Source organism: Ursus americanus, chromosome 2 (genome assembly GCF_024610735.1).
Source record: "Ursus americanus isolate L20-20 chromosome 2, mUrsAme1.1.p, whole genome shotgun sequence".
Lineage (NCBI taxonomy): Eukaryota > Metazoa > Chordata > Mammalia > Carnivora > Ursidae > Ursus > Ursus americanus.
The window spans coordinates 10,489,216-10,515,147 of NC_142128.1; the positions used below are offsets into that span (position 1 = coordinate 10,489,216).

A 25,932-nucleotide genomic window follows, 5' to 3' on the forward strand; every position below is an offset into this window, starting at 1 on the left:
TGTTGCCTCTGGGGTCACAGTACAGGTGTGTGGTAAGCTTAAAGATGCACTTGGCCATCATCTCTGCCTTAGGGAAGAAACCCATCTGCTCAAGGAGAAGTGAAGACTCCGTGGGAGCAGAGAGAACTCTAGCGACATGTCTTGTGTTTCTGGATCTAGCTTTATGTAGAGCCAGTGCATCCTTTCAGCTGAATAATTACCGAAGACAATAAAAATTCCCTTCTTGGGGTGGTTGGAAATAGGAATTTGTAACCTTACAGTCTAAGATCGTCCTGGCAAATTCATAAATTATTCTTCAGAATAAAGACTGTTATAAGATGTGGTTATCAGAGTGGGTGGAACTAATAAGAATGTTCTAAAATTATAAAACAAAAACTGGTATAAATAACAAAAAGTTAATGAGATGGGAACTTGGAAGGGCTAATATAAAAAGACTAATAGCAAAAAGAAAGTGGGAACTCAAATAATAGAAGTGAAAATCACTTTTGTCCTGAAGGTACCTACTAACTGTACCAATTTATGGGATGTGAGGCTCAGAAATGGAAGCCCAGAGCCTACACAAAACTAGGGGTCAAATAGACTTTTTTTTTTCACCAGTAAGATGAGACCCCAAATTGGATGAGGGTGATTGACAAGTAAGCTAGCCTGCATCTCTGTGGTCTGGGTTAACATCTGGGTGGCCCAAGCACCCTGAAGCCTTGAACTTGGATTATGGTGATCCCAAGCAGGTCGTGTTCCCAGACACCTGGAGGAACCTGCCTTAATCACAGGCCTCACAATTAAAATGATTTTTCTTTTCTTTTCTCTTTTCTTTACTTTTTTTCCCCTCTTTTTTCTTTTCCTTCCTTTTCTTTCTTTTCTCTCCTTTTCTTTCTTTCTTTCTTTCTTTCTTTCTTTCTTTCTTTCTTTCTTTCTTTCTTTCTTTCTTTCTTTCTTTCTTTCTTTCTTTCAGATTTTACTTATTTATTTGACAGAACAAGCAAGGGGAGAGAGAGAAGCAGGTCCCTCCTGATCAGGGAGCCCGATGAGGGACTCAGTCCCAGGACTCTGGGATCATGACCTGAGCCGAAGGCAGATGCTTAACGACTAAGGCACCCCAGATTTAGTGTATTTTAAACATTTCTGGGAACACTGGGAAAATTTTGGCATTACACATCAAGAGCTATAAAGCTGTTCATACTACTTATTGGAGCGCCTGGGTGGCTCAGTCAGTTGGGCGTCCGACTCTTGATTTCGGCTCAGGTCATGATCTCAAGGTCCTGGGATTGAGCCCCGCATCAGGCTCTTGCTCAGTGGGGAGTCTGCTTGAGACACTCTTCCTCTGCTCCTCCCGCTCCCTCCACTTGTGCGCTGTAAACAAACAAACAAATAAATCTTTTTAAATAAAGATGCTCATACTAATCTATTTCAGTATTAAGAATTTTAAAATATGGAAATAAGACAAAAGATTTATGAAGATGTTCAGAGAAATTGTATGATTCCATTTTGATGGGCTGTTATGTAGCTATATAAATAATAATTTGTTCTGTAAGAATATGGAATGTGATCACAGGTACATGATGCTAGTTGATCACTGAGTCAAGGTCACTGCACTGATAGTGGGTTAGCCTCTTCGGAATTTTACTAATTTATCTTGAGAGTCTGTGTCTCTCGTGAGAATTACTTCTCACGAATAAGCTTATCCGAGCGTATTCTACGTAGTGTAGCCTCTCTAGCAGTATAGTTTTTGTGATGATGAAAATGTTCTGTGATCTTCAACAGCAGCCGCTAGCTACATGTGGATATTGAGCACTTGAAAGGTGGCTAATCCTATTACAATTGTAGATTTTAATTAAAGTGGTTACATGGGGCTATTAGCTACCACATTGGATAGTACATCTCTAAGGGTATGTCCACCAGGTTGTTCTTTGACTGTTGGTCTTTTTCCTTGGATGACTGCCTTTATAAAGAGATCACCTTTTCTCTTGTAAGCTCTTCATAAGGCCTCCTTTACCAAGACAGCATCAGAGATACGCAGGGGGGAGCAAGCACTTTCTGTTATAGATCCAGAAACCAGAAGTCGTTTTCTGTTCTAACGGGTTAACTCTGAATTATCTCAGGTCAATTTCTCATCCTTTTCTGTATCTAGAAGATTCAGAAGGATCCATACTTTTTTTTTTTTTTTTTGTACTTACTGTCTTACGGAGTATATGATCATTTTGTTCATTTCCCTTTTTGTTCCAAAGAATATCCCTAATGAAGTTTAGAGATACAGATGTGCCTGTTAGCATTCCTTGAGTACAGAGCTATCCCATTTTAGTTGCTTTCAGCGGTGATTTTTTGTTGTTGTTCATTTCTAGACACACACACACACACAAACACACACTCCTGTTTAAAATAAACCAGAAAAAGAATACATGAACTCGGCTCAAGTGTTCTATGGGAGCACCATCTCCTGTGAAGTTCTTTTCTCTAGGCTCTGTGAATGTACTTCTATTTCGTGTTTGTGCGCTTTTTTTTTTAAAAAGATTTTATTTGTTAGAGAGAGCGAGCGCCAGCACACAAGCAGGGGGATCAGTAGAGGGAAAGAGAGAAGCAGGCTCCCCACTGAGCAGGGAGTCCAGTGTGGGGCTTGATCCCAGGACCCAGGGGTCATGACCTGAGCCGAAGGCAGACATTTAACTGACCGAGCCACCCAGGCGCCCCTCGTTTTTGTGTTCTTATTCTTTCTCCCTTACAGGGTTGTTGGACTGTGAAATAGATAATGAGTAGTTCTATATGTAGTTAATGGATCTTTTTTTCTTTTTGGTCTGTCCAGCCCTTATTTAAAATGAGGGGCCTCATAAAAGGTCAGAGGTTTAAGGGGACTTCTAAGCAAGTTGATTTAGTGTCTCTGCTCACTGGAGGTCACGGAGCTGCTTTGTGGTCCAGGGACCCACAACCTGGTCTGCCAGTGCCTATCATGCCGCATGCTCCATAAGCCTGTGTCAGCAGCCTGGCCTGGTGTGTGGCCCTGGTGGCCCTCGTCAGTGCCACTGTGTGATGGCAGTTCCTTTCTAGGAAAGAGAAGAGAAGGGCAGCAGTTACTGGGTGAGGGGTGCAGGGAGATTGTTCCTTGAGGAGTCTTGAATCAAGACTATCCAGGGAAATGACCCCTTGGGACCGGCAAAGAACAGTTCCCAGAATTTCTGTTGTAATGCAGATGCGCATTTTGAGAGTAGAAAGCCCCAAACAAAACGCATCCTTCCCCACCAAGCCCTACTGGACAGTTACCTCCAAGGTTCTTCCCCTTGTAAGTGCTACGATGCCTCCTGAGAAGTTCTGGTTATGAAATAGGACCTCTCATCGCCTGTGGCACCCCTGCAGGGCTGTCAGTGGGGTGTCTGTCTCCCGTTTCTTAATACTCATTGAGCGTGAATGACCTCCTGGCGGATTTCTGGCAATTTAAGGTGAGAAGTAGAAATCACAGTAGGCAGAAAATTGTCCTAGTGTTATGTTCTGGCACTAAGAGTAGCTATAACTTTTGACACATCATTGAATTTGTAAAATGAGAACATGTCTCCCTTTTCACGTCTCCTTTTTCTTCATTCTGGAGAATTGAAGGAAAAGTGAAATTAGTAAGAAATCCTATGAATTTTCAGAAATAATGACAGTATATTCCAAGTGAATGTTATGATTATGACAAAATAATATGCCTTTGTAGTCCATTTTGACTGAGCCACATTTTAATATAAATTTACTTAAACTTATTTATCCAGGAGAAAAGAATGGGACCTAGGCTGTTAGGGAAAGTAATTTCTATGTTTTAAGCATTCTCTTGCTTAATACAGCTTTTCCTGATTCTATCTCTATTCAGGATAGAGATCTTGTTTTGGAAAACAAAGTTGCTTCTATTTGTTCACAGATTCAGGGATAAGTATCGGTTGTTTTTGTTACTGTTTTTCATTGCGAAGTGTTATTTCCCAAGTATGTACACTTTGTTACTTGTTGGTGCCCAAATCTAGCCTAGTGGTTAACTCACAGGGTAACAAATGGTAGAGCTAGGTCACTTTTTTTTTTTTTTTTTTTTTTAAATAAGCTCAGTGCTCAAGGTGGGGCTTGAACTCACTACCCGAAGATCGGGAGGTACACTGTCTACCGATTGAACCAGCCAGGTGCCTCTAGAAGAAGTTTTTTTGTGTTAGTGTTTTTTTGTTTTGGTTTGTTTTTTTGAGAGAGAGCCCAGGAACTGGGGTGAGAGGTGGGGGGGGTGGGGGGTAGAGGGAGAGGGGAGAGAGAATCTTAAGCAGGCTCCACGCCAAGCATGGAGTCCTCCAGTGGGGCTCGATCTCACCACCCTGAGGTCATGACCTGAGGTGAAATCAGGAGTTGGATGCATAACAGACTGAGCCACTCAGGCGTCCCAGTATTAGTTTTTTTAAAATATGCTTTTGATTTTGGCTTCTTAGAGTGTCTTTATGTGGTATATTTTTGCTTTTCAGTTTTAAATTTTTATAAGATATACCTAACAAAATTAACCATTTTAACCATTTTTTTAAAAAGATTTTATTTATTTATTCAACAGAGATAGAGACAGCCAGCGAGAGAGGGAACACAAGCAGGGGGAGTGGGAGAGGAAGAAGCAGGCTCCTAGCGGAGGAGCCTGATGTGGGGCTCGATCCCATAACGCCGGGATCACTCCCTGAGCCGAAGGCAGACGCTTAACAACTGCGCCACCCAGGCGCCCCTGTTTTAACCATTTTTATTTAAATGTACAGCTCCCTGGCATTGTTCTGCAGCCATCACCACCATTTAGTTCCAGAACTTTTCATCATCCCAAATAAAATTCTGTGCACATTAACAATAAATCCCCACTACTCACTCCTCCTAGTCCCTGATGACCACTATTCTTCTTTCTGTCTCTGTGAATTTGACTATTATGTAGGTATCTCATGGGAGTGGAATCATAATATTTGTCTTTCTGTGTCTGGCTTATTTCGCTTAAAATAATCTTTTCAAGGTTCATTTATGTTGTAGCATGTTTCAGAACTTCTTTCCTCTTAAAGGCTGAATTACATGCCATTGTATGTATGTCTCCCATTTTGTGCATCCATTCAGCTGACAGTGGACATTTGGGTTGTTTCCACCTCTTGGCTTTTGTGAATAATGCTTTTGTGAACATGCATATAGATGGATCTGAGAACCTGCTTCTGGTTCTTTTGGGTATATATCCAAAAGTGGAATTGCTGTGTCATGGTAATTATGATTAATTTTTTTTAGGAACTGTCAACAAATTGTTTTCCACCCTGGATGCATCGTTTTACATTCCTAGGAGCAGTGCACAATTTCTCCACATCCTTGCCAACGGTTCCTATTTGGTGTTTATGTGTTCCGTTTTTATAGTGTTGGATTCAGTTGAGGCTCCTTGCTGATACCCAAGTATCAGAAAATGTTTTCTAAAGAGAATAATAATGTTGTATTATAAAGCAATCTTAGATGTTATTTGTCCTGCAACTGATTTCCTTCTTAGTAAGAACAAAGACGTTCTCTTCACCCAGCCTCTGTCTGCCTTACCGACTCTGCGTGTCCCTGGGAGGAAGGGAACTTTGCATCCATGTCCTGTGTTGAACTATGATAAACTATCACTGGATGGTGGAGTGCTTCACCTCTCTCACTTGGGAGATTTTTTTTTTTTTTCTTTTTATTCTGGGGGACAGGGAGAAGCAGAATCCCTGCTGAGCAGCGAGCCTGATGTAGGACTCGATCCCAGGCCCCTGGGGTCATGACCTGAGCTAAGGCAGACGCTTAACCGACTGAGCCACCCAGACGCCCCTCACTTGGGAGAAATTTTAACTTGGTTGTGGGTGACATCTGAGTTTATTTTGGGGATTATGCTGACCTAATTTTATGGAAATGAGTTGGAAGTTTAGGGGATAGATTTTATATCTTAGAGGATGGGAGTTTTTGACAAATTGAATACTGAGCTTCTGAGCGTTTTTTCCCTCTTAGGCAAGAAAACTGTAAATTAGGCAGTCTGTGGAGGACTCTCACAGCGCTGAAAGTCTGTTGAGAAGGACATTGTGAATTTCTGCCACTCACTTTCTTATTTCTTTCCTAGGGATCATGGCCCAAGTAGCAATGTCTACCCTGCCCGTTGAAGATGAGGAGTCCTCAGAGAGCAGGATGGTGGTGACGTTCCTTATGTCTGCTCTTGAGTCCATGGTGAGATGGCTTTATAGTTCTAGAAAATGTTTATAGTTGGATAGGATTGAGTTTGTGGGTGAGTTTTTTTTTTTTTTTTTTTTGTAAACATGCATGTTTTTTGGTTTTATAGGAAGAGTTTTTTTGCTTGAATAGCAGTTTGGATTTAAGCCTTTCAAATAATTTTATTACCATGTTTCACAATATTCTTAACTTACCTAAATGTTTAATTTTTTACATTTAATTTCAGCTGTTTACCCACCAGTATCTTAGGCCATTTCTTGTTTTGCAAACAGTAGCTTTGAATTCATGTGTAACAGTTGAAGTTACTCAGAATGAGTTTGTGTATTCTAGTGTGGTGCTGGTGTTTAATTGTATCTGTATGAAGAACATCGGCAGAATTCTGGGCCATGAGAGCATACTTGCTATTTATATTCCTTATTGTGCTATGCATTCGCAGTTGTCCTTACCCTGCTACCTTTTACTGAATATGTAGTGTGTTAGCTCTTCATTTTTAAGAAACTGTGTTGTATACATAATTATAGTAAACTATTAAGTATCCTTTTGCTGTATTTTTGTATTACTGTGATGGTGGTAATAACAGTTTGCTTAATCATGTTTTTATAGATGTATAGCTGGAAACCTAGTATTTCAGCTCATAGATTTATAAGCATCAGACTTAGGTATTTTCTGACCCACTGAAACTGAATATATCCTAACTAGGAGAGGGCTATGTATTTCCCGTCCTGAGCGTTGACTAGTATTAGGTAGCATTTAACCTCACAGGTGTCGGTATGACGGAGTTTGCAGGTTGATTAACTTCTCCCTTAAGGCATTTTTTCCTACTTTGTACTATTAGAGAATTTTGAAAAATTCTTTCCTTAAAGAAAGTGGCTATATACTGTTACTTTTTGTTTTTTTTAAGATTTTATTTATTAGCATAAGCAGGGGAAGGGGCAGAAGGAAAGAGAGAGAGACACTCTTTTTTTCTTTTTTTAAAGATTTTATTTATTTATTCAACAGAGATAGAGACAGCCAGTGAGAGAGGGAACACAAGCAGGGGGAGTGGGAGAGGAAGAAGCAGGCTCACAGCGGAGGAGCCCGATGTGGGGCTCGATCCCACAACACCGGGATCACGCCCTGAGCCGAAGGCAGACGCTTAACCGCTGTGCCACCCAGGTGCCCCAGAGAGAGAGACACTCTTAAGCAGACTCCCTGCTGAGCAGGGAGCCTGATTCCCCAGGGCTCCATCCCAGGACCCCAGGACCCCAGGATCATGACCTGAGCCAAAGATAGACATTTAACCAACTGAGCCACATAAGCGCCCCTAAGTGATAGTTTAGAGATTAAATCCTACTCTGGTTTTTTGGTTTTGTTTTTCTTTTTAATGATTTTATTTTATTCATTTATTTGAGACAGAGAGTGAGAGAGAGAGCACAAATGGGGGGTGGGGTAGGGACAGAGGGAGAGGAAGAAGCAAACTTCCCACTGAGCAGGGAGCCCAACACGGGGGTCTGTCCCAGGACCCCGGGATCATGACCTGAGCTGAAGGCAGATGCTTAACTGACTGAGCCACCTAGGTGCCCCCGCTACTGTTTATTAAAATAATTATCTTTAATACTATTCTCTACATAGAATAGCTCGGTCAGTTGGAACCCATTCTCTTCCTTAGACTGTCTTTATAATTTTCTTATCTTTGGCAAAGTCACTTCGTTATTCTCAGGCTTTATGTCTTCCTCACCAGCAGTAAGAGTATATCTCTCCTCATGTTTCTAGTTGTAAATTATGGAGTATAATTATAGGTGTATAGGTCAGTTTCATCTTCTCCCTTGGCCCATAGATTTCTTTGATCTAATCTTTGGGCAGTATATGAATCTGGCTTTGCTGTTTCATAAATACTGCCTTTGGTGATGGGGATGTCCAACCAAGTGCGGATAGTGATGAATAGGCATGTACCCTCACACCCTCACACCCTCGTCTATGACAAAGTGAGTAAATAACATTTCCTTCCAGGTGAGCAGCCACGGTATATCTCATATAAATGTAATGTTACAAAATGATAGTGTAGCATTATTCATGCTGGGCACAATTGTTGGCTCACCTGTAGGTCAGAAGTTCTGTACAATGGTTTTATTATATGTCAAAAGATTTCTCATCATCAGTAGGCATAAAAGTATTTATTTAAGATAACGTTTTAGAGCAATATTATGCAAATAATTTCTATTTAAGATGGTTATTGTGTAAATAAAAACCAAATAGCGGAAAGCTGTAGTTTGCAACAAATGATACTGAGAATATGGGGTATTTGCCCCCCCCAAAAACAACAAAAAGCAAAAGAAAGACCCCCAAACTTGAAGTCTTTATAATGTGTCAAGTTAAAAATCTAGATGAGTAGAAAATAGTAATAGCACAAATTTAAAAAACAGAAGAAAAAATATATAATTCTATATTTAATTCCATAAGCAGCTTTTCTAATGCCTAAAATACGTGAGGTATTTTTATGCATCAATAGAGAAACATACTACTAACATAGAAAGATAAGCAAACGGTATGTTAATTTACAGAGAAATACCTAAGGTACGATACTTTTTAATACCAACCAATCAGTGGATTATTATTACTATTATTATTATTATTATTGAAGATTTTATTTTTTTAAGTACCCTTTATACCCAAAGTGGGGCTCAAACTCAACAACCCCGAGATCAAGAGTCACCATGCTCTACCGACTGAGCCAAACAGGTGCCCCGAGTGGACTATTGATTATACTAAGATCTTTTAAAGTGTTTCTGGAAAAGTTACACGCTATCATAGTGAGAATATTGTGAGTTAGCTCTTCTAGAAAGTCAGTTGGGAGTGTGAACTGATAGAATCTTCTCAGAAAGCAGTTTGCAGTAGGTTTGAGAACCTTAAAAGTATTTACTTTCAGAATCAAAAGTTTTTTTGACTCATTTCATATCTCTGACACTCTACACACAAATATTTTGTCCCCAGATTATTTCAGTGTTATTTTAAGGAGTGGTAATTAGAATCACCAACGTTGCCAATAATGTTAGTACTAAACAAAATAAAATGGAGTGTTATGTTAGTGTTAAGATTTTTAAGAATTTTTTTTTTTTTTTAAAGATTTTATTTATTTATGTGACAGAGAGACAGCCAGCAAGAGAGGGAACACAGCAGGGGAGAGGGAGAGGAAGAAGCAGGCTCCCAGCCGAGGAGCCCGATGTGGGACTCAATCCCGCAACGCCGGGATCACGCCCTGAGCCGAAGGCAGACACTTAACGACTGCGCTACCCAGGCGCCCCAAGATTTTTAAGAATTTTTAATTTTATAGGAATATATTTAGTAGAAGCCATACTTAGGAAAAACAACAACAACAAAAAAACCCCACCTCACCCCAACATGTATTCAGATAGAGCTACTTCTGAAGGTGGGATTATATAGTGGATGTTGTGATGTGGCTTTAGACTTCCCTTTAGGACTGATGGCCCTGATCCTTCCAGCTGCTGTGAGTGTTTGAGGCTCCCTGGCCCAAGGTCTCCCCTTTCTTTGGGAGGGCCATCTCAGCTCCAGAGCTCCCCAGATGCAGCTGCACCAACGATCAGCTCTCCCTTTGCTGAATCCTGCGCCCCCCATGTCTCATGGGTGTTGATATTGAGAATACTCTTCAGTAAGCCTGGGTGGAAATCTGAATCTGTTTCATGGGGATTTGACCTATAACAGATTACAAGAGATTTCTGCCTTTTTTCTTAAAAATTCTGTTTTCTCCTGTTTAAAATCAGGGTTGAAACCTATATAGAAAGAATGGTACCTTTAAAAAATAGTTACTCTTTTTATATGATAATCTAAGGCCAGAAACTAGGAACTTCATCTGATTCCAGATGCTGTAGTAAGACAATTGAAGTGATAAGATTTTTTACTCATCCAGCAGAAATAGTACTTTAAGACATCTGTATGTAACATAAGATTTGCTCTTTGTGTTTTAGTGTAAAGAATTGGCCAAGTCCAAGGCAGAAGTGGCCTGCATTGCGGTGTATGAAACAGACGTATTTGTCGTTGGAACCGAGAGAGGACGTGCTTTTGTCAACACTAGAAAGGATTTTCAGAAAGATTTTGTAAAATACTGTAAGTGTTGTATTGTTATCTTTTGTATTTCATAAATACCGTGCCTAAATATTTGTGGATAAATAAATAAAAAATAAGTGTCTTATTTTAAAAGCAGAATGAGAAGATTTATACTAAAAGGACTTTCTAAAATGTCTAGAGACATTTCAAAATGCTCAAAATGTCCCTGACATGGTAATATATAAGGGTAAATACTGAAGAGTTCAAGAAAAATGGTGAACGTTTATCCTGTGTTCCTTGCTTGGCATTCCTTTGGATAAGTGGCACACCTGAGAGAGGAGGTGGAGAAATGTTGAATTGATTAAGGATTCTTATTTAAGGATACAGTTATTTTCTTGATAGGTATCTGGCATGTTCAAAGCAAGTCTTTTTCTGTGCACGAAATTTGTGTAAGCACACTGCAAAGTTAAACCGGTCTCTCCGATTCCCTCCATAGAATCAACTTGTCAGAGTTCTCGGTGCGTTTTGTAGTCCTCCGATTGGGAGTTCATCCAGTTGGTAAAAATACAGCTCCACACGAAACAAATGCAGTAGAGAAATTTGCTGTAGGCTTTTACTGCCTATGGTCTTAAACAGTCAGGCTGGTTTTCTATCTGTTTAACCTCACATTGCCTGCCGGTTTCACATTGTCTCAGTGATACAGCCTCTTCTTAAACATGGAAAGAGAATGAAATGGTGGGGATGTCTGCAGGCGTACTGTGTCTGTGTGTCTGTGTCTGTCCGTCTGTCTGTAAATGCCAAACTTAAATTTCCATTATCATGTTAGATCCAATTCATGATTGAGCAGATTGTGGGTGAATAAAATAGTTTTCTCAATTCATTAATTTCAATTCTCAATTGTATTTTTAGTCCTTTTAAAAAAAGCATATCTTCTCTACACTGCAGGCCCCCCCCTCCATGCCCCACTATAATCTTTTAAGCTTTATGGTAGTATAATCTTTTTAAATTTTTTTTCATTATTTCTGATCGTTTTGAGAATTTTTAAGGCTTTGATCATGTTTATGTATTAAGTTTATAGTAATAATGTTGTTTTGATTATGTGTATATCAGCTGCCATCTGTCCCATGAATACTATAATCCCACTGGCAGCTGTGTTTATACTCCCGTTCCCTATACTGCCTTGCTTATGTGGTTCTCCAGTGGTTAGAACTAAGCATTAGGGGAATTGTCCTCAGTTGCAAATTGTAGTCCCTGCCTATTAGTATTCATACATTCTTTTTGTTACCAATAATTTAATGCCCTAGAAATAATCTTTGGATGTAATTCTCAGGTATGTAATATTTGCTTATATAAAGTATTTTGCAGGTAAGAATCCATAGTGGTCTTCTGAAACTTAGCCCATAGGTTTATGAGTCAGTTTTACAATTTCTTGGGGGAGAATTCTCTTTCCCAGGGTTTGGAAAAGCACTCTCCAGGAGCAATGAGATGATGTTAATCACTCATAATTTAAAATGTTTGAATTATGACAATAAGAAAGAGAAACAGGTGAAATTTATTTTCGTGGTTATAGTTTAACTGGATTATTTAAAACATTGTTCTTCAGCATGTAATCAATATAAAAATAATTAATGGGATATTTTGTATACCCTTCTGTACCAAGTTTTCAAAGTCCAGTATGTATTGCAAATTTATCACACATCATAATTTGGACTGGTACGTTTCAGGTGCTCAGTAGCCACAGGTGTCTAGTGGCTATGTGTTGGACTTTATGAACCTGGAATCTTTTTTGTGGTGGTGATAATCTCATATTTAAGTTTGTAGGTGATAAATTACTCTAAAGATACTTTTTTTTTTAAAGACTACTAGTTAATTTTTTACAGAATTTTTAGTTACAGCTGCAATTATTTCAGAGAAAATGACCGTTTATGTTTTTTATTCATTTGTTGTAGTTTTTATTTTGAAATGTCCCCTCCTCTCCTTTTTTTTTTTTTTTTTTTAAGATTTTATTTACTTATTAGAGCGAGCGAGCATGCGTGCCCACACAAGGTGGGGGAATGGGGAGAGGGAGAAGCAGACTCCCTGCTGAGCAGGGAGCCTGACACCAAGCTCACCCTGAGATCATGACCTGAGCTGAAAGCAGCCACTTAACCGACTGAGCCACTCAGGCTCCCCTCTTTCTGTCTTTTTATAACAAATCATAAATATTAGAATATTAGAAAAAAGTACTCTTACAGAAAGGCAAATATTAAGGTAATGGATATGAGCCTTTTATATCATTGTTTTTACAGGTGTTGAAGAAGAAGAAAAGGCTGCAGAGATGCATAAGATGAAATCTACAACCCCGGCGAATCGGATGAGCGTAGATGCTGTGGAGATTGAGACGCTCAGAAAAACAGTTGAGGACTATTTCTGCTTTTGCTATGGTAAGGTTATACGCTTGAATTTTCTAATGGAGACATTATATAATTGAGTTTGCTAACGGGTAAATTGTATAACTGGTTTCACAGTCAAACTGCACATTTTTGACAAACCGATTGGATCAGTTTCCGAACATTGGGTTAACATCAGGAATGACCTTACTTTCCATTTATAGTTTGAAGAAACCCAGAAGCAAACAAATGTACCTATTAGAGCTGTGGGGTAGGTTTTTTTTTTTTCCTTTTTCTTTTTACGAGCTGTTTTAGGTTTATAGGAAAAGGAAGAGGAAGGTAGATTTCTCATGTACTCCCTGGCCCAGTACCTGCATAGATTCCTGCCACTGTCAACTCCTGCCTCCCCAGAGAACCTACATTAACACATCATAATCACCCAAAGGGAACTATTTATTTTTGCCCTGTGTGCTGATCTCATCACTTTCTTGAAAAAACCACCTCTTGTTAGTCCACACACATGGTAAACAAAGCTCTTAAGAAAGACAGTGGAAGGGAGAGGATACTGCTTACACTGTGAGGTTCTAGGTAAAATTCATCTCTGGGGAGTAGGGTTCCTAGCGTCTGTGGACTCACTGCCTGATAGACACAGACAGGCTGGTAGAACACAGTCAGTTGTATTTATGTAGTAAGTTTTCGATGTGAATATTGGCCAAAAATCCCTTGCTAATTTGTGGTGACAGTTTGACCTGTCAGGTTTCCATGTTCTAAGGCTGAACTGTATATGAAAAGATTGTATTATACCAGTGTGAGGCCATTGTAAAGAAAGACAGTAGTGCAAGAAATCAACCATTGTTCCTTTTATTTTGTGTAGGTTTTGTATAAATATTTTATATACTTTTCATTTTGGCCTTTTGGATCTGTTTCAGGCTTAGAACTTCTTTTTTTTTTTTTTTTCAAGATTTTATTTATTTATTTGACAGAGTGAGAGACAGCCAGCAAGAGAGGGAACACAAGCAGGGGGAGTGTGAGAGGTAGAAGCAGGCTCCCAGCAGAGGAGCCTGATGTGGGGCTCGATCCCAGAACGCCAGGATCCCGCCCTGAGCCGAAGGCAGATGCTTAATGACTGAGCCACCCAGGTGCCCCTCAGGCTTAGAACTTCTAACATGGGAATAGGGCGCTCTGATATTTTGAATTTGTTTTGAAATCAGATATTACAAAACAGCATGAATGCCATTTGTTACGCCATGATAAACTAATGATGGTTTTGTTTTTTAATCTCAACATTTAATGATGTTTATCCTGTTTCTGCTTCACCTCTGTCCCTCACCCCCAGGGAAAGCTTTAGGCAAATCAACAGTGGTACCTGTTCCATATGAGAAGATGCTGCGAGATCAGTCCGCTGTGGTCGTGCAGGGGCTTCCAGAAGGAGTTGCCTTTAAACACCCTGAGAACTACGATCTTGCCACCCTGAAATGGATTTTAGAGAACAAAGCAGGGATTTCATTCATCATTAAGAGGTGAAGTCCTTTATCCCTTACCCATCAACAGTTTAGTATATAAAGTTGAATATTCGGCTTATTTTAATATATTTTTAAAATCCTTGTTTACGGTGGGAGTCATTTAGATTTGTGCTTTACAGTACTTTTGTTTCGTATATTCATGTGTAGTTTTTCATTTTGTTTTAATGCAGACCTTTCCTTGAGCCAAAGAAACATCTAGGTAAGTGATTACTTTGTTTCCAGATCGTTCCTAAACCTGTTGGGCCAAATTAAACACATTTTACTGATTTCTCTTTTATTTTGAGGATATGATGTAAGACATCACATCTGAGTAGGGTGTTCTATATAAACCAATGAAAAGTCCCTGAGCTGAAAAAATAGAGACTTGTTTTTTGTTTTTAGCTCTGCTGCTTTATGGCGTAGTCAAGGTTTTACCCTGGCAGCGTGTTCGATCATATACTGGATCTGCCCTCATTTCCCAGTATTAAGAGGATGACTTAATTACCTAGTGTTCGTTGAACAGGCATAGAATTGCTGGGCACAGGATTGGGTGGGGAGGGGATACACAGCTGTGCCTCAGGCATTAAAACTTTGGAGTGCTGGTAGTTTAATGGAAGAGATCAAAAGCCCATAAAGTCACCACAGCAAGAATATAACCTACACGCTGTACAAATGGTTAGAGAAAACACTGTGGAAGTTCGTTGGGGGAAGGATTCGTTTATCACCCAGGAAGGCTTTCAGGTTGAAGAGGGCATTAAGATGGGCCCTTGAATGAGGAGGTTTTCAACAGGACTTCCTTTTGGGAAGTTTGAGCCATTTCATTTGAAGGAAAAAGTGATTTTTAGAAGACTGCTGCCCTTGGGAGGCAGGTTTATTTGAGACTTTTGCAAATGACCATTACCAGTGGCAGTCTGTTAACCAGCGTAAGGAAGAGAGGACAAAATAATATACACACACCCATATTTTATTTTTTGTTAAATAACCTTTGTTTTCCTCTCGTCATGATGAAAAAATTAATATTTTAGATGCTTTATTGAGGTGTAATTGCCATGCCATAAAATTTGCCTGTTCTAAGTATATAATTCAGTGGGCTTTAGTAAATTTACAGTGACAGAGTTTACAAAGTTTTACAGCCATTGCCATCTAATTTCAGAATATTTTTATCCTCATCTGTGTTATTTCCATGAATGTTCTATAAATTAGATACATAGTGTGTATCCTTTTGAGATTGTCTTCTTTCACTCAGCATAGTTCAGTTGAGGCTCATTCATATCCTTGGGTGTATCAATAGTTTACTTCCTTTTTCTTGCTGAATGGTAAGTATTCCCACATACGAATGTACCACTCATTTATCCATTCACTGGTTGATAGGCCTTTGGACTGTTTCCACTGGGCTGTTATGAATAATACTACCATAGACCTACCTGAGTAAGTTTTTGTCTGGATATATGCTTTAATTTCTCTTGGGTATATATACCTAGGAGTAGAATTGCTGAGTCGTAGACTAATTTTACATTTAGTTTTAGAAAACCCGCCAAGCTGCCCTTCAGGTGCGTGTACCATTTTATGTTCCTATTGGCATTGTCTGAGGGTTTCCAGTTCTCCACATCCCCGTCAGCACTTGGTACGGCCTTTTTGGTTTTAACCATCCTAACGGGTGGGAAGTGGTGCGTCCCTCATTACTAATAACGTTGAGTATCTTTTCATGTGCTTCGTGACCATGTATATCCTTAGGAGTAAAGTCTGTTCAGGTCCTTTCCATGTGTTTTAATTGGGTTATTTGTAGTTTTATTATTGAATTGTAAGAGTTCTTTATATATTTTTGATACAGATATTTTCTCCAGTTTTACAAGTTGTCTTTTGACAGTGTCCTGTGAGAACAAAAGGTTTTAATTTTTACAAAGCCAGATTTATTCTTTCATCGCTTGTGCTTTTGGTCTTGTATCTAAGATTGTTGCCTGACAGAAGGTCATGAGGATGTGTCGTGTTTTCTTCTGTAGGTTTTATAACCTGAGTTGTTACATTTGGATCTGTGGTCAGTTTTGAGTTAATTTTTGTATATGGCACATGGTAAGGTTGTACATTCCGTTTTTTGCATGTGGCTATCCAGTTGTTCTAGCACAGTTTGTTGAAAAGACCGTCCTTTCTCCCCAGCAGTGCTTCGGCATTTCTATTGAAAGTGAGTTGACCCTGCCTATTTGTTCTGGGCTTTCTGCGTGGTGGATCATGTTGTATGTGAATCAGGACAGTTTACCTCTTTGCAATCTGAATGCTTTTTATCTTTTAATCTTGTTACTCTAGCCAGAATGTCCAGTACAGTATCAAATGGCAGTGGTGTTAGCGGACCTTATGTTAGCTGTTTTTTTGTAGACATCCTTCTTAAGACTGAGAAAGAAAACATTTATTGTCTTGTTTAACTTAAAATTCCGAATTTTCTTAAGCAGTATTTTTTTTCCTGAAGTGTTCTAGGTTAGTTTTAATCTGCCATTTGTATTTTTTGAAGTCTTCTATTCTAGAAACTTCTTTTGAAACTTTGGGGCTTGTTGTTAACTAAAGAATGTTTCTATAGGGTGTTCACACTGAGTGGTGCAAGTGGGGGCGGGGGGGTGTTGTATGACTCTGCCTTTTTATCATATTGATTGTAAAAATAATGAGAAAGTTGCGATTATAATGGGATGTTTTTCAGTTTTTAAAGTTTTTAATAACTTTGTTGAGTTATTATTTTGAAAGATTTTATTAATTTATTTGAAAGAGAGCCCACGTGAGTGGGGGCAGGGGCAGGAGGGAGATGGGTGAGCAGACTCCCTGCTGAGCAGGGAGCCCAATGCGGGATCCATCCCAGGACCCCAAGATCACCGCTTGAGTGAAAGGCAGACGCTTAACCAGTTGAGCCACCCGGGTGCCCCTTTTTGAGTTATTATTGACATAAAATAAACTACACATATTTGCAGTGTACAGTTTGATGAGTTTTGATACATGTATACACTGAAAACCATCAATACAGTCAAGACAATGAACATATCTTTCACCCCCAAGTTTGCTCTCAGCCCTTGGTAATTCCTTCCTTTTGTTTCTCCCTGCCCTTAATCCCAGGTAACCATTGATGATGTCACTGTGGATTTATTTGCATTTTCTAGATTTTTAAAATAGAAATGGAATCATAGTAGGTACTTTTTTTTGGTTTTGCTTCTTAATTTTGAGATTTATCTGTGTTGCTCGATGTATCAGTAGTTCATTATTTTACTGATGAGGTATTCCAGTGTATAGGTACACTATGATTGTTAACCCGTTCACCTGTCCATGAAAATTTGGGTTCCATTTCTTGGCTGTTAATAAAGAAAACCATGAATATTTCAGTGCAAGTCTTCATGTGGACATAAATTTGGGTAAATGCCTAAAATTGGAGTGGCACGTGGTATTTACATATATACTTTTTTAAGAATGTGCCATACTGATTTTCGATGTGATTTACTCCCATTTGGTGTTCCCACCAGCAGCGAGAGAGTCCCAGTTATTCTGTATCTTCATCACATTGGGTGGCATTAGTCTCTCTTTACCTTTTTTTTTTTTTTTTTGCAAACATAAAATTCATGTTTTTTTTTTTTTTAATATGAAATTCATGGTTTTAAAGTGTACAATTCAGTGGGTTTGAGTGTATTTCCAGGATGGACAACTGTCACCACAATCTAATTTCAGAACATTTTCATCACCCCCAAATAGAAATCCCGTACCTGTTAACCAGTTACTGTTTCCTAGTTCTGAGCCAGATGTATCCCTAACAGAAATCTCTGTCAGCACTCCTGTTATCACTGGAGGCTTTGTCTATATTGCTGGAGTAATAGTACGTTGCTGTATTTGTTTTGCCAATAAAAAATTGAGTTTTTTCCTTAAGGGGAGAGGGTGCTGCTGGGTGAGGGGATGAAAGCTGTTGGATGGTCGTCATCCCCATTTCCCTTCCTTATGGGGGAGAGTGAAGGACACTGTTGTGTGCATTCACACGGCACTCACCCCAGTGTGACCCAGAGCTGCAGGTGCTCCTGTCCACACTCATTCTCTGTTAGGGACTTTGGAAATATTAGTCCTGTTGCAGGTGTTGGCAAAACCTAAATCTCATGATTTCTTCTGTACACAGGTGGTCGTGTGATGGTGACAGATACTGAAAGGTCCCTGCTGTCTCCAGGTGGAAGGTAAAGCACAGTTCATCAGTACAGATACACCTCACACTCCAGTGGCTCTAGGTTTTAGACTCTGGAGGTATTAGAACACTAAAAAGGCCCATGTCACATGTCTTGAAGGTTAATATTCAGCTGATTCATTTGGGGTCCGATGAACATGCAGTTTTTGACTGAGTAGTTCCTGGGGGAAGCTAAAAGGATAGATTGATAACCACACTGGGAAGAGGAGGGCGGGCCTTCAAGGAAAGTGGAATTTGCAAGTTATTGTGCTACCCTACATCGTTATATTTTTTCCCTCAAAAGGTTGATTGGAATTAAAGTACTAAATTCAGTGGACAAGTTACATTTATGCAAGAAATAAATACGTAAATTTAACCTTGAGTCAGGTTTGCAGTAAGCTTGGTCAGGTGAGTGATTCTATGTGTTGATATGTGGGTGGTGTGTGGACGGCCCGCGCCAGCACACAGCTTCATCATGCCTTCTTTTCCTTTCAGCTGTGGCCCCGTCAAAGTGAAAACTGAACCTACGGAAGATTCTGGTATGTACCAGTGCTTTTAAGAATCCACTGTGTAAGGGAGCCTTTTCCTTAAAATAGAAGGTTTTATTTTGACATAATTTACTGTAATGTTTTGATGAGAAGACAGAGCAAATTTATTCCAACAGTGACATTATTTGAAAAAACTTTTTTAAAAGATTTTATGTATTTATTAGACAGCACAAGCAGGGGGAGCGGGAGAGGGAGAAGCAGACTCCCCGCTGAACAGGGAGCCTGATGCGGGACTTGATCCCAGGAACCTGGAATCAGGACCTGAGCTGAAGGCAGAGGCTTAATCAATTGAGCCACGCAGGCACCCCAACATTATTTCTTAATGTTACCAAATATTATACTAAAACCTAAAAAGTTTATTTACTGAATGGTTTGCAGAAGTTTGTTGCCAATTACCCATTGGTAAACAGAATTTGTTACTAGGTTCCCCCCTCCAATTATATAGAAATAATAGTGTAAAATGTCAGCTCTTTCTACAGTGCTTTTTACACAAGCCAAGCAAATACCTCCTTACTCTTCCTGCCGCACCCGCCTTTCCCCTTGTTTCTATTCTCCAAGGAGACTGCTTTTTACTCTGCGCTGTTTTTGGTGTTCAGTTTCTTATTTTTAAATGTCATGCTTGTACTCTTACTTCATACAGATTTTTGGGGGTAGCTTTTTGAGATACGGTTTCTGTGCAGCCAAATTCACCTGCCCTAAGTATAAAATTCCGTGATGTTGGGTACATACTGAGTTTTGCAGTGATCACCACAAACTGTTGTTGGAACATTTCTGTCAGCCCAAATGGAAACCTGGTACCCATGTAGAAACTCTGTTCCCACCGTTAGTCTAATCTTGGGTTTTGTAGGTCACCTGGACACTGCATGAGTGGAATCCTGCAATAGGGAGTTCTACATTTTGCTGCTTTTACTCTGCATCATGTTGGGAGGCTCATCTTTAAGAATAGTTGTACTGTAATTAGGTCGTTCATACCCGAATATTATTCCATTGTGCAGATACACTACCTTTTCTTTATCCTTTACCATTTGGTGGACATTTGAGTTGTTCCCACTTTTTGGCTCTTCTGAATAACATGGCTGGGAACATTCACATATTTGTTTTTGTGTGGAAATAAGTCTGTCCTCATTTCTCTTGGGTAGATAGATACCCAGGAGTGAATTGCTGGTTCTATGGTAACTCTGCTTAACTTACAAGCAGCTGCCAAATTGTTTTCCAAAGTGGTATACGTTCTTAGCAGCAGTGTACGGGGGTTTCAGTTTCTCCATATCTTGGCCAACATGTGGTGTTGTCTGTCTTTTTTGATTATAGCAATTCTAGTGAGTATGAAGTAGTATTTCATTGTGTGGGCTTTTTTTTTTTTTAATGCTTTTGAATAGACATTGTATTTTTAGAATAGTTTCAGGTTCACAACAAAATTGAACAAAAAGTAAAGAGGGTGTTTTCATGTATCTTCTGTCCTACACATGAAAACCCTGCCTCCCACGATTAACATCCCACATCAGAGTGGTATTAAAAATGATGAACTGTTATCACCCGGAGTCCATAGCTCACATTAAGGATCAATCTTGTGCATTTTGTGAGTTATGATAAATGTATAATGATGTGCACCCCCAATTTAGTGTCCTACAGAATAGTTCCACTGCCCTAAAAATCCTCTGTCCTCTGCCTTTCCATCTGCCTCTCTTCTCTAACAACTGGCCATCCATCACTGATCTTTTTACGCCTCCATCATTTTGCTGTTTTTAGAATGTCCTAGAATAGTGATTTTATTTATTTATTTATTTATTTATTTATTTATTTATTTATTTATTTATTTATTTTTTAGATTTTATTTATTTATTTGACAGAGATAGAGACAGCCAGCGAGAGAGGGAACACAAGCAGGGGGAGTGGGAGAGGAAGAAGTAGGCTCCTAGCGGAGGAGCCTGATGTGGGGCTCAATCCCATAACGCCCGGATCACGCCCTGAGCCGAAGGCAGACACTCGACCACTGTGCCACCCAGGCGCCCCTAGAATAGTGATTTTAATTGCATTTTCCTAACAATGTTGAACATCATTTTGTATGCTCATTAGCTCCTATATTGGTTTAGTGAAATGTCTTTTTAAATCTTTTGCTCATTCTTTAATTATGCTGTTTGTTGTCTTTCTTTTTGGTTATTTATTATTGAAGTAGAGTTGACATACAATTTCATCAGTTTCAGGTGTACAGCATAGTGATTTGACAATTCTCTACATTATTCAGTGCTCACCATGATAAATATGGCCACCATCTGTCACCATCTAACATAATTACAGTATTGACTATATTCCCTATGCTGTACTTTTTATCTCTGACTTATTTATTATATAACTGAAGTTTTGTAGCTTTTAATCCTTTTTCCCTATTTTGCCTATCCCCCCATGCACCTCCCCTCTGGCAACCACCTGTTCTCTGTATGTAAGAGTCTGTTTGTTCATTTGTTTTGTTGTTTACATTCCACCTACAAGTGAAATCATATTGTCTTACTCTTGTCTGACTTCCTTCACTCAGCATAAGTAGGTCTATCTGTGTTGTCACAGATGGCTAGATTTCCTTCTTTTTTGTTTCTCCTTTTTCTTCCCTTTTTCTTTTTATTGAAAAATTTTTTAAATTATAGGAGTTCTTTATATATTAGGGATACAATTTTTTAAATCAGAAATAGTGTTTTGCAAATAAGTTTTCTACTCTCTGGCTTGTGTTTTCATTTTCTTAATGGTGCCCCTTGAAGCCTAGAAGTGTTGTCATTTTGAGGCAATTCTGTTTTTCCAGTTTTTCTTTTATCACTTGGGGCTTTGGTGTTACATCTGAGAACACCTAAACTCTTTGCCTCACCTGAGGTCATGAGGAATTTTACACTGCTGTGCTTTTCTTGAATTACAGAATTTTAACTCTTATGTCTAAGCCTCAGGCCTGTTTTGAATTCGTTGTTGCGCGGGTTGCCAGGGAAGGGTCTGATTTCATCCTTCTGCGTGTGGACACCCTGCTGCCCCAGTGTCCTTTGGGTGTCCTTTGTTGAAAAGCAGTACAGTCCCCATCGGATCGCCTCCACACCTGTGTCAGACAGCAGGTGACCAAGTGTACTTCTGTTCCCTTGAACTCAAATGCCCAGTCTTAGACCAACACATTGTGGCTCATGTCATTTGAAGGTTTGGTTTTGTTATCTGTTAACATATGGGACAATGAGGATATAATTATTTTACTGTCTCCCAATACATCTTCCCCTTTCCCACTTGGACCATCTAGTTAAATTGACTTTTACTGTTCAGATTCTTTGAGAACTGAGCACGATCTTGGATATTTTACTTTAATGTTTGCTTTCTTGCCATGTTCCATTTCTAGGATGCAAGTGGTTTTGCTTATTTATAAAACATACAGCTCTTCTTGACTGGATTACAATTCCATTGATAGGATTTTTTTTTTTCTTTTTTTTTTTTTTTAAGATTTTATTTATTTGGCAGAGAGAGAGAAAACACAAGCAGGGGGATGGAGAACGGCAGGCAGAGGGAGAAGGAGAAGCAGGCTCCCCACCGAGCAGAGAGCCGGACGTGGGGCTCAATCCCAGGACCCTGGGATCGTGACCTGAACCGAAGGCAGATGCTTAACTGACTGAGCCACCCAGGCGCCCCAGAATTTTTTTTCTTATTCTGGTTCTGTGAATGAAAGCAGGTTCATCTCTTAAAGATAATACAGAATTTTGAAAGATCTTTTATAGGAACATATAATTTGCTTTAGGATTGGCAACAAGAAGTGGGCATTTACTGCATTTTTTTTTAAAGATTTTATTTATTAGAGAGAGAGAGAGAGAGCACAAGCAGGGGAAGCAGGAGAGGGAGAAGCAGACTCCCTGTTGAGAAGAGAGGCGGACGTGGGGCTCAGTCCCAGGACCCTGGCATCACGCCCTGAACTGAAGGCAGATGCTTAACCGACTGAGCCACCCAGGTGCCCCAAGAACTTTTTACTTTGTTGTAGTAGAAGGTGGTCAAGGGTCATCTTGCTCTTAGCATGTTGACTTCATTTTCCCGGGTCCTGTCGTCTAACCCGTGGCTCGTTGCCACCCTCCTTAACCTCACTCCCACTCTGACCCTCCCTCTTGGGCTGTCACCACTCAAGCTTGCCCCCTCATCTAGCTCCATCTCCTAAAGCCCTCGCTCGGTTTCCCCTGCCCCTCCTGTCAGTCCTCTTCTCATTCTGCCACCCTACTCTGCGTCACGGAACCCCTGACGGAGCTGCCTAACTTGCTCAGTGGCACCCACTGTGTTGGGGGTTAGTAGTTGGGGAAAGGGGAAGCTGTATTTTTTTAATTTTAATTTATCCGCAAGAGAGCAAGACAGGAAAGGGACGAGCAGATTCCACGCTGAGTGCGGAGCCCGACTGGGGGCTCAGTCCCATGACCGTGAGATCATGACCCGAGGCAAAATCAAGAGTTGGACACTAAGCCGACTGAGCCACCCCAGGCGCCCCACGAGGAAGCTGTATTAATTGTGCTGGTGTGTGTGCTGGTGTGAGATAGGGGTGGTGAGGAGAGAGGGAGAGAACGGGAACTTTTGTGTATGTTACAGATAGGCCAAGTCTTAGTGTTTTGTGCAAGAAAGGTAGCATTGAATATCTGTATTGGGAGGAAGTATTTGAATCTATTACACTATTTTACAGAAGGTTTTTCCCTTTCTTTTTCATACCACAGGAGATCTGTTTTGCGTTTAGCTTTTAGTTGATTGCACCTAAATCATCATTTTGTAAATTGTTTTTTATTCACGTATTATTTCCTGAATAGTTTGTATCTAAAAATAAACATGCTGAATTGAGAAAAGTCCTATTTTATTGAATTCTTTAATGATCTTTATGTACTGGATATAATAGCATTTCTATCGTAGAGGGTTTTTTTTCTCCCTTGTACTTTGTATCCTCATATTCTCAATTTATCCTACAATTTCTTTTAATATTTCCACTTTACTTTCTTTTTTATATATTTATTGGGTATAACAGTCGTGGTCCAGTCAGGAGAAAAAAAACCCATACCAGTTATTTGAATGGAGAAAATTTCCTTTAAAGATGAACTGGTTATAGTCATTAGCTTTGTAACAAGAAGGAGTATGCTGAAGTGTCACATAAGTAACAACCCAGGGAATTGGCTGCCACCCCTAGAACTTTAATTTTAACTTTTGAGGTGGGAGACTGTTTGGATGGTGCTGGTATCTGAGGGGATGGGGACTTGCTAAAACTGGTTCTGGTAGTGTTGGAAGTTTTCCGGTGGGTCCCGCTAATTGCTATGGGAAGGGTCTACTTTCACCAGGTTGATGGAGGGTATAAGCACTGAGTGACCCTGATCAGAACAAGATGCAGACAAGAAGCCAAAAGGAAGTCTTGGGTTCATGTTCTTTACTCTAGCCTTGTAGCCTCCTCTTTGTTGTGTTCCTTTGGGAGTTTTTGCAAGGAGCCAAACTGGTTTGCAGTCCAGGCTCCAACAGGGTCTCAGAGGCTGTATCTGGAACTGGGACAGCAGCTTCATGACTGCACAGGCTACCAACTCTGGCTGCTCCATCCACACCCTTCTCCTCATATTTGGACTTTCCTAAAACAGCAGAGCATATGTTCCCACCTGATAGGATGTAGCTGTCTTTCCTACAGTCAGTCATTTATGCCCTCTCCCTAGAATGAGGACTTGCAGTGTTCCGACAGTCATTGTGCCTGTCTCTGGGAGACTGATTAGTGTACATCCATGAGCTGTATTATTTGTGTCTCAAATTCACTCTCAACCTATTTGAATATTCTTTTTTCTAGAGGCTACATGGTAATGGAAACTGAACAAAACTTGTAAAATAATATTGCAAAGTAGAATGGAGAACAAGTTTATATATCCAAATACATTGTATTTGCAGAAAGACACACTCCTAACATGGAAGAAAATATGCACAGTGTTCACATTTCTACAACTTATCACAAAAATTCCTACCTTTTTAAATTCATTACCCATTATATTGTATTTCCTTTGCCTTCAGTCAGGACCTTAGCTGGTAAGGTGGTTTACTTGGTTGATGTCACCTGAACCTTCATTCCCGAATGGTCTAAATCCCCAATGGATTTGCCTTTTTTGTTCGCTTTCTTGTTTCTCATAACTTTTACTGATGAACACTGATGTAGTAAAGAGCCCACAGAATCTCAGGGGTTCCAGACTATTCCCTGCTGCTGTCATGGGGAGCACACCCATTTCCCGTTGGTAATTGCTTGTTGCTTTAGGGATAAGTGTCCCTTAGCATGGCAGGCTAGCTCTTTCTGAGCTCTTTTCAGTTGGCGACATTCTCTGCGTGCTTCTCACGTCACAGAAGTGCCAGCACAGGGTTAGTGCATCGCAGAACCGTGTGGTTGTGCTTGGCCTTCCTACATGTGCAGTTAGGCAGTGTGTGCTTTTATGTCTAGCCACAGAGGTCCACGTCCAATTATCTTTCCTAATTGTAAGTAGAGCGTGAGGCAGAAAGGTGTATTTTGTACTCTTGTTAATAAAGAGATTTATTAGGAGGGGGAAAAAATCAATGTATCTTATTAAAATGATTTAAAATTATGCCATTAACTGCAGAGTATTGAGTCATTACAACTCTGGTTTTACAAGTGATTTCCTTCCTTCCGTCCATCTGTCCTTCCTCTTTTCAGAGGGGGGCAGAGGGAGAGGGAGAGAGAGAGACAATCTTAAGCGGTTCTGTGCCCAGCACAGAGGCTGACTCGGGGCTCCATGTCTTGCCCCTGAGATCATAACCTGAGCCTAAGGCAGGTGCTTAACTGACTGAGCCACCCAGGCGCCCCTACAAGTGATTTTCAGTAGTCTGTAAAAGTCTTTTTTGTTTCCTTAGTAAGCTCTACACCCAACATGGGGTTTGAACTCATGACTGTGGAATCAGGAGTTGTGTGCTGTACTGACTGATCCAGCCAGGCATCCCTGTAAAAGCATTTTTAATGTTGAGTGAAAAGAGAGTATGACCAATTTTCTTCAAATCCAAAGATAAGAATGTCAGAGAAAAAAGCAGCAAATAATTCTCAAAAAATTATAGTTAAAACTTTGCTTAGGTTGGATTTTAGATGATTTTTGCCCCTTTTCTACCTAGCA

At 39.9% G+C, this 25,932-nt stretch overlaps 1 protein-coding gene across 6 annotated transcripts in view; it reads left to right on the forward strand.

The window, feature by feature from the left end:
- The window catches only part of GTF2I (general transcription factor IIi), a 98,749-nt gene that overhangs the window by 15,928 nt on the left and 56,889 nt on the right, over nucleotides 1–25,932 (forward strand). For all 6 annotated transcript variants that reach the window (XM_045786154.2, XM_045786157.2, XM_045786155.2 and 3 more), the window contains exons 2-8: nucleotides 6,077–6,180; nucleotides 10,146–10,284; nucleotides 12,513–12,647; nucleotides 13,930–14,113; nucleotides 14,287–14,315; nucleotides 18,228–18,282; nucleotides 18,765–18,808. In XM_045786154.2, coding sequence (XP_045642110.1) covers nucleotides 6,082–6,180; nucleotides 10,146–10,284; nucleotides 12,513–12,647; nucleotides 13,930–14,113; nucleotides 14,287–14,315; nucleotides 18,228–18,282; nucleotides 18,765–18,808 — 685 coding nt within the window. In that variant the 5' untranslated portion in view covers nucleotides 6,077–6,081. The remainder of the gene's footprint in view (nucleotides 1–6,076; nucleotides 6,181–10,145; nucleotides 10,285–12,512; nucleotides 12,648–13,929; nucleotides 14,114–14,286; nucleotides 14,316–18,227; nucleotides 18,283–18,764; nucleotides 18,809–25,932) is intronic.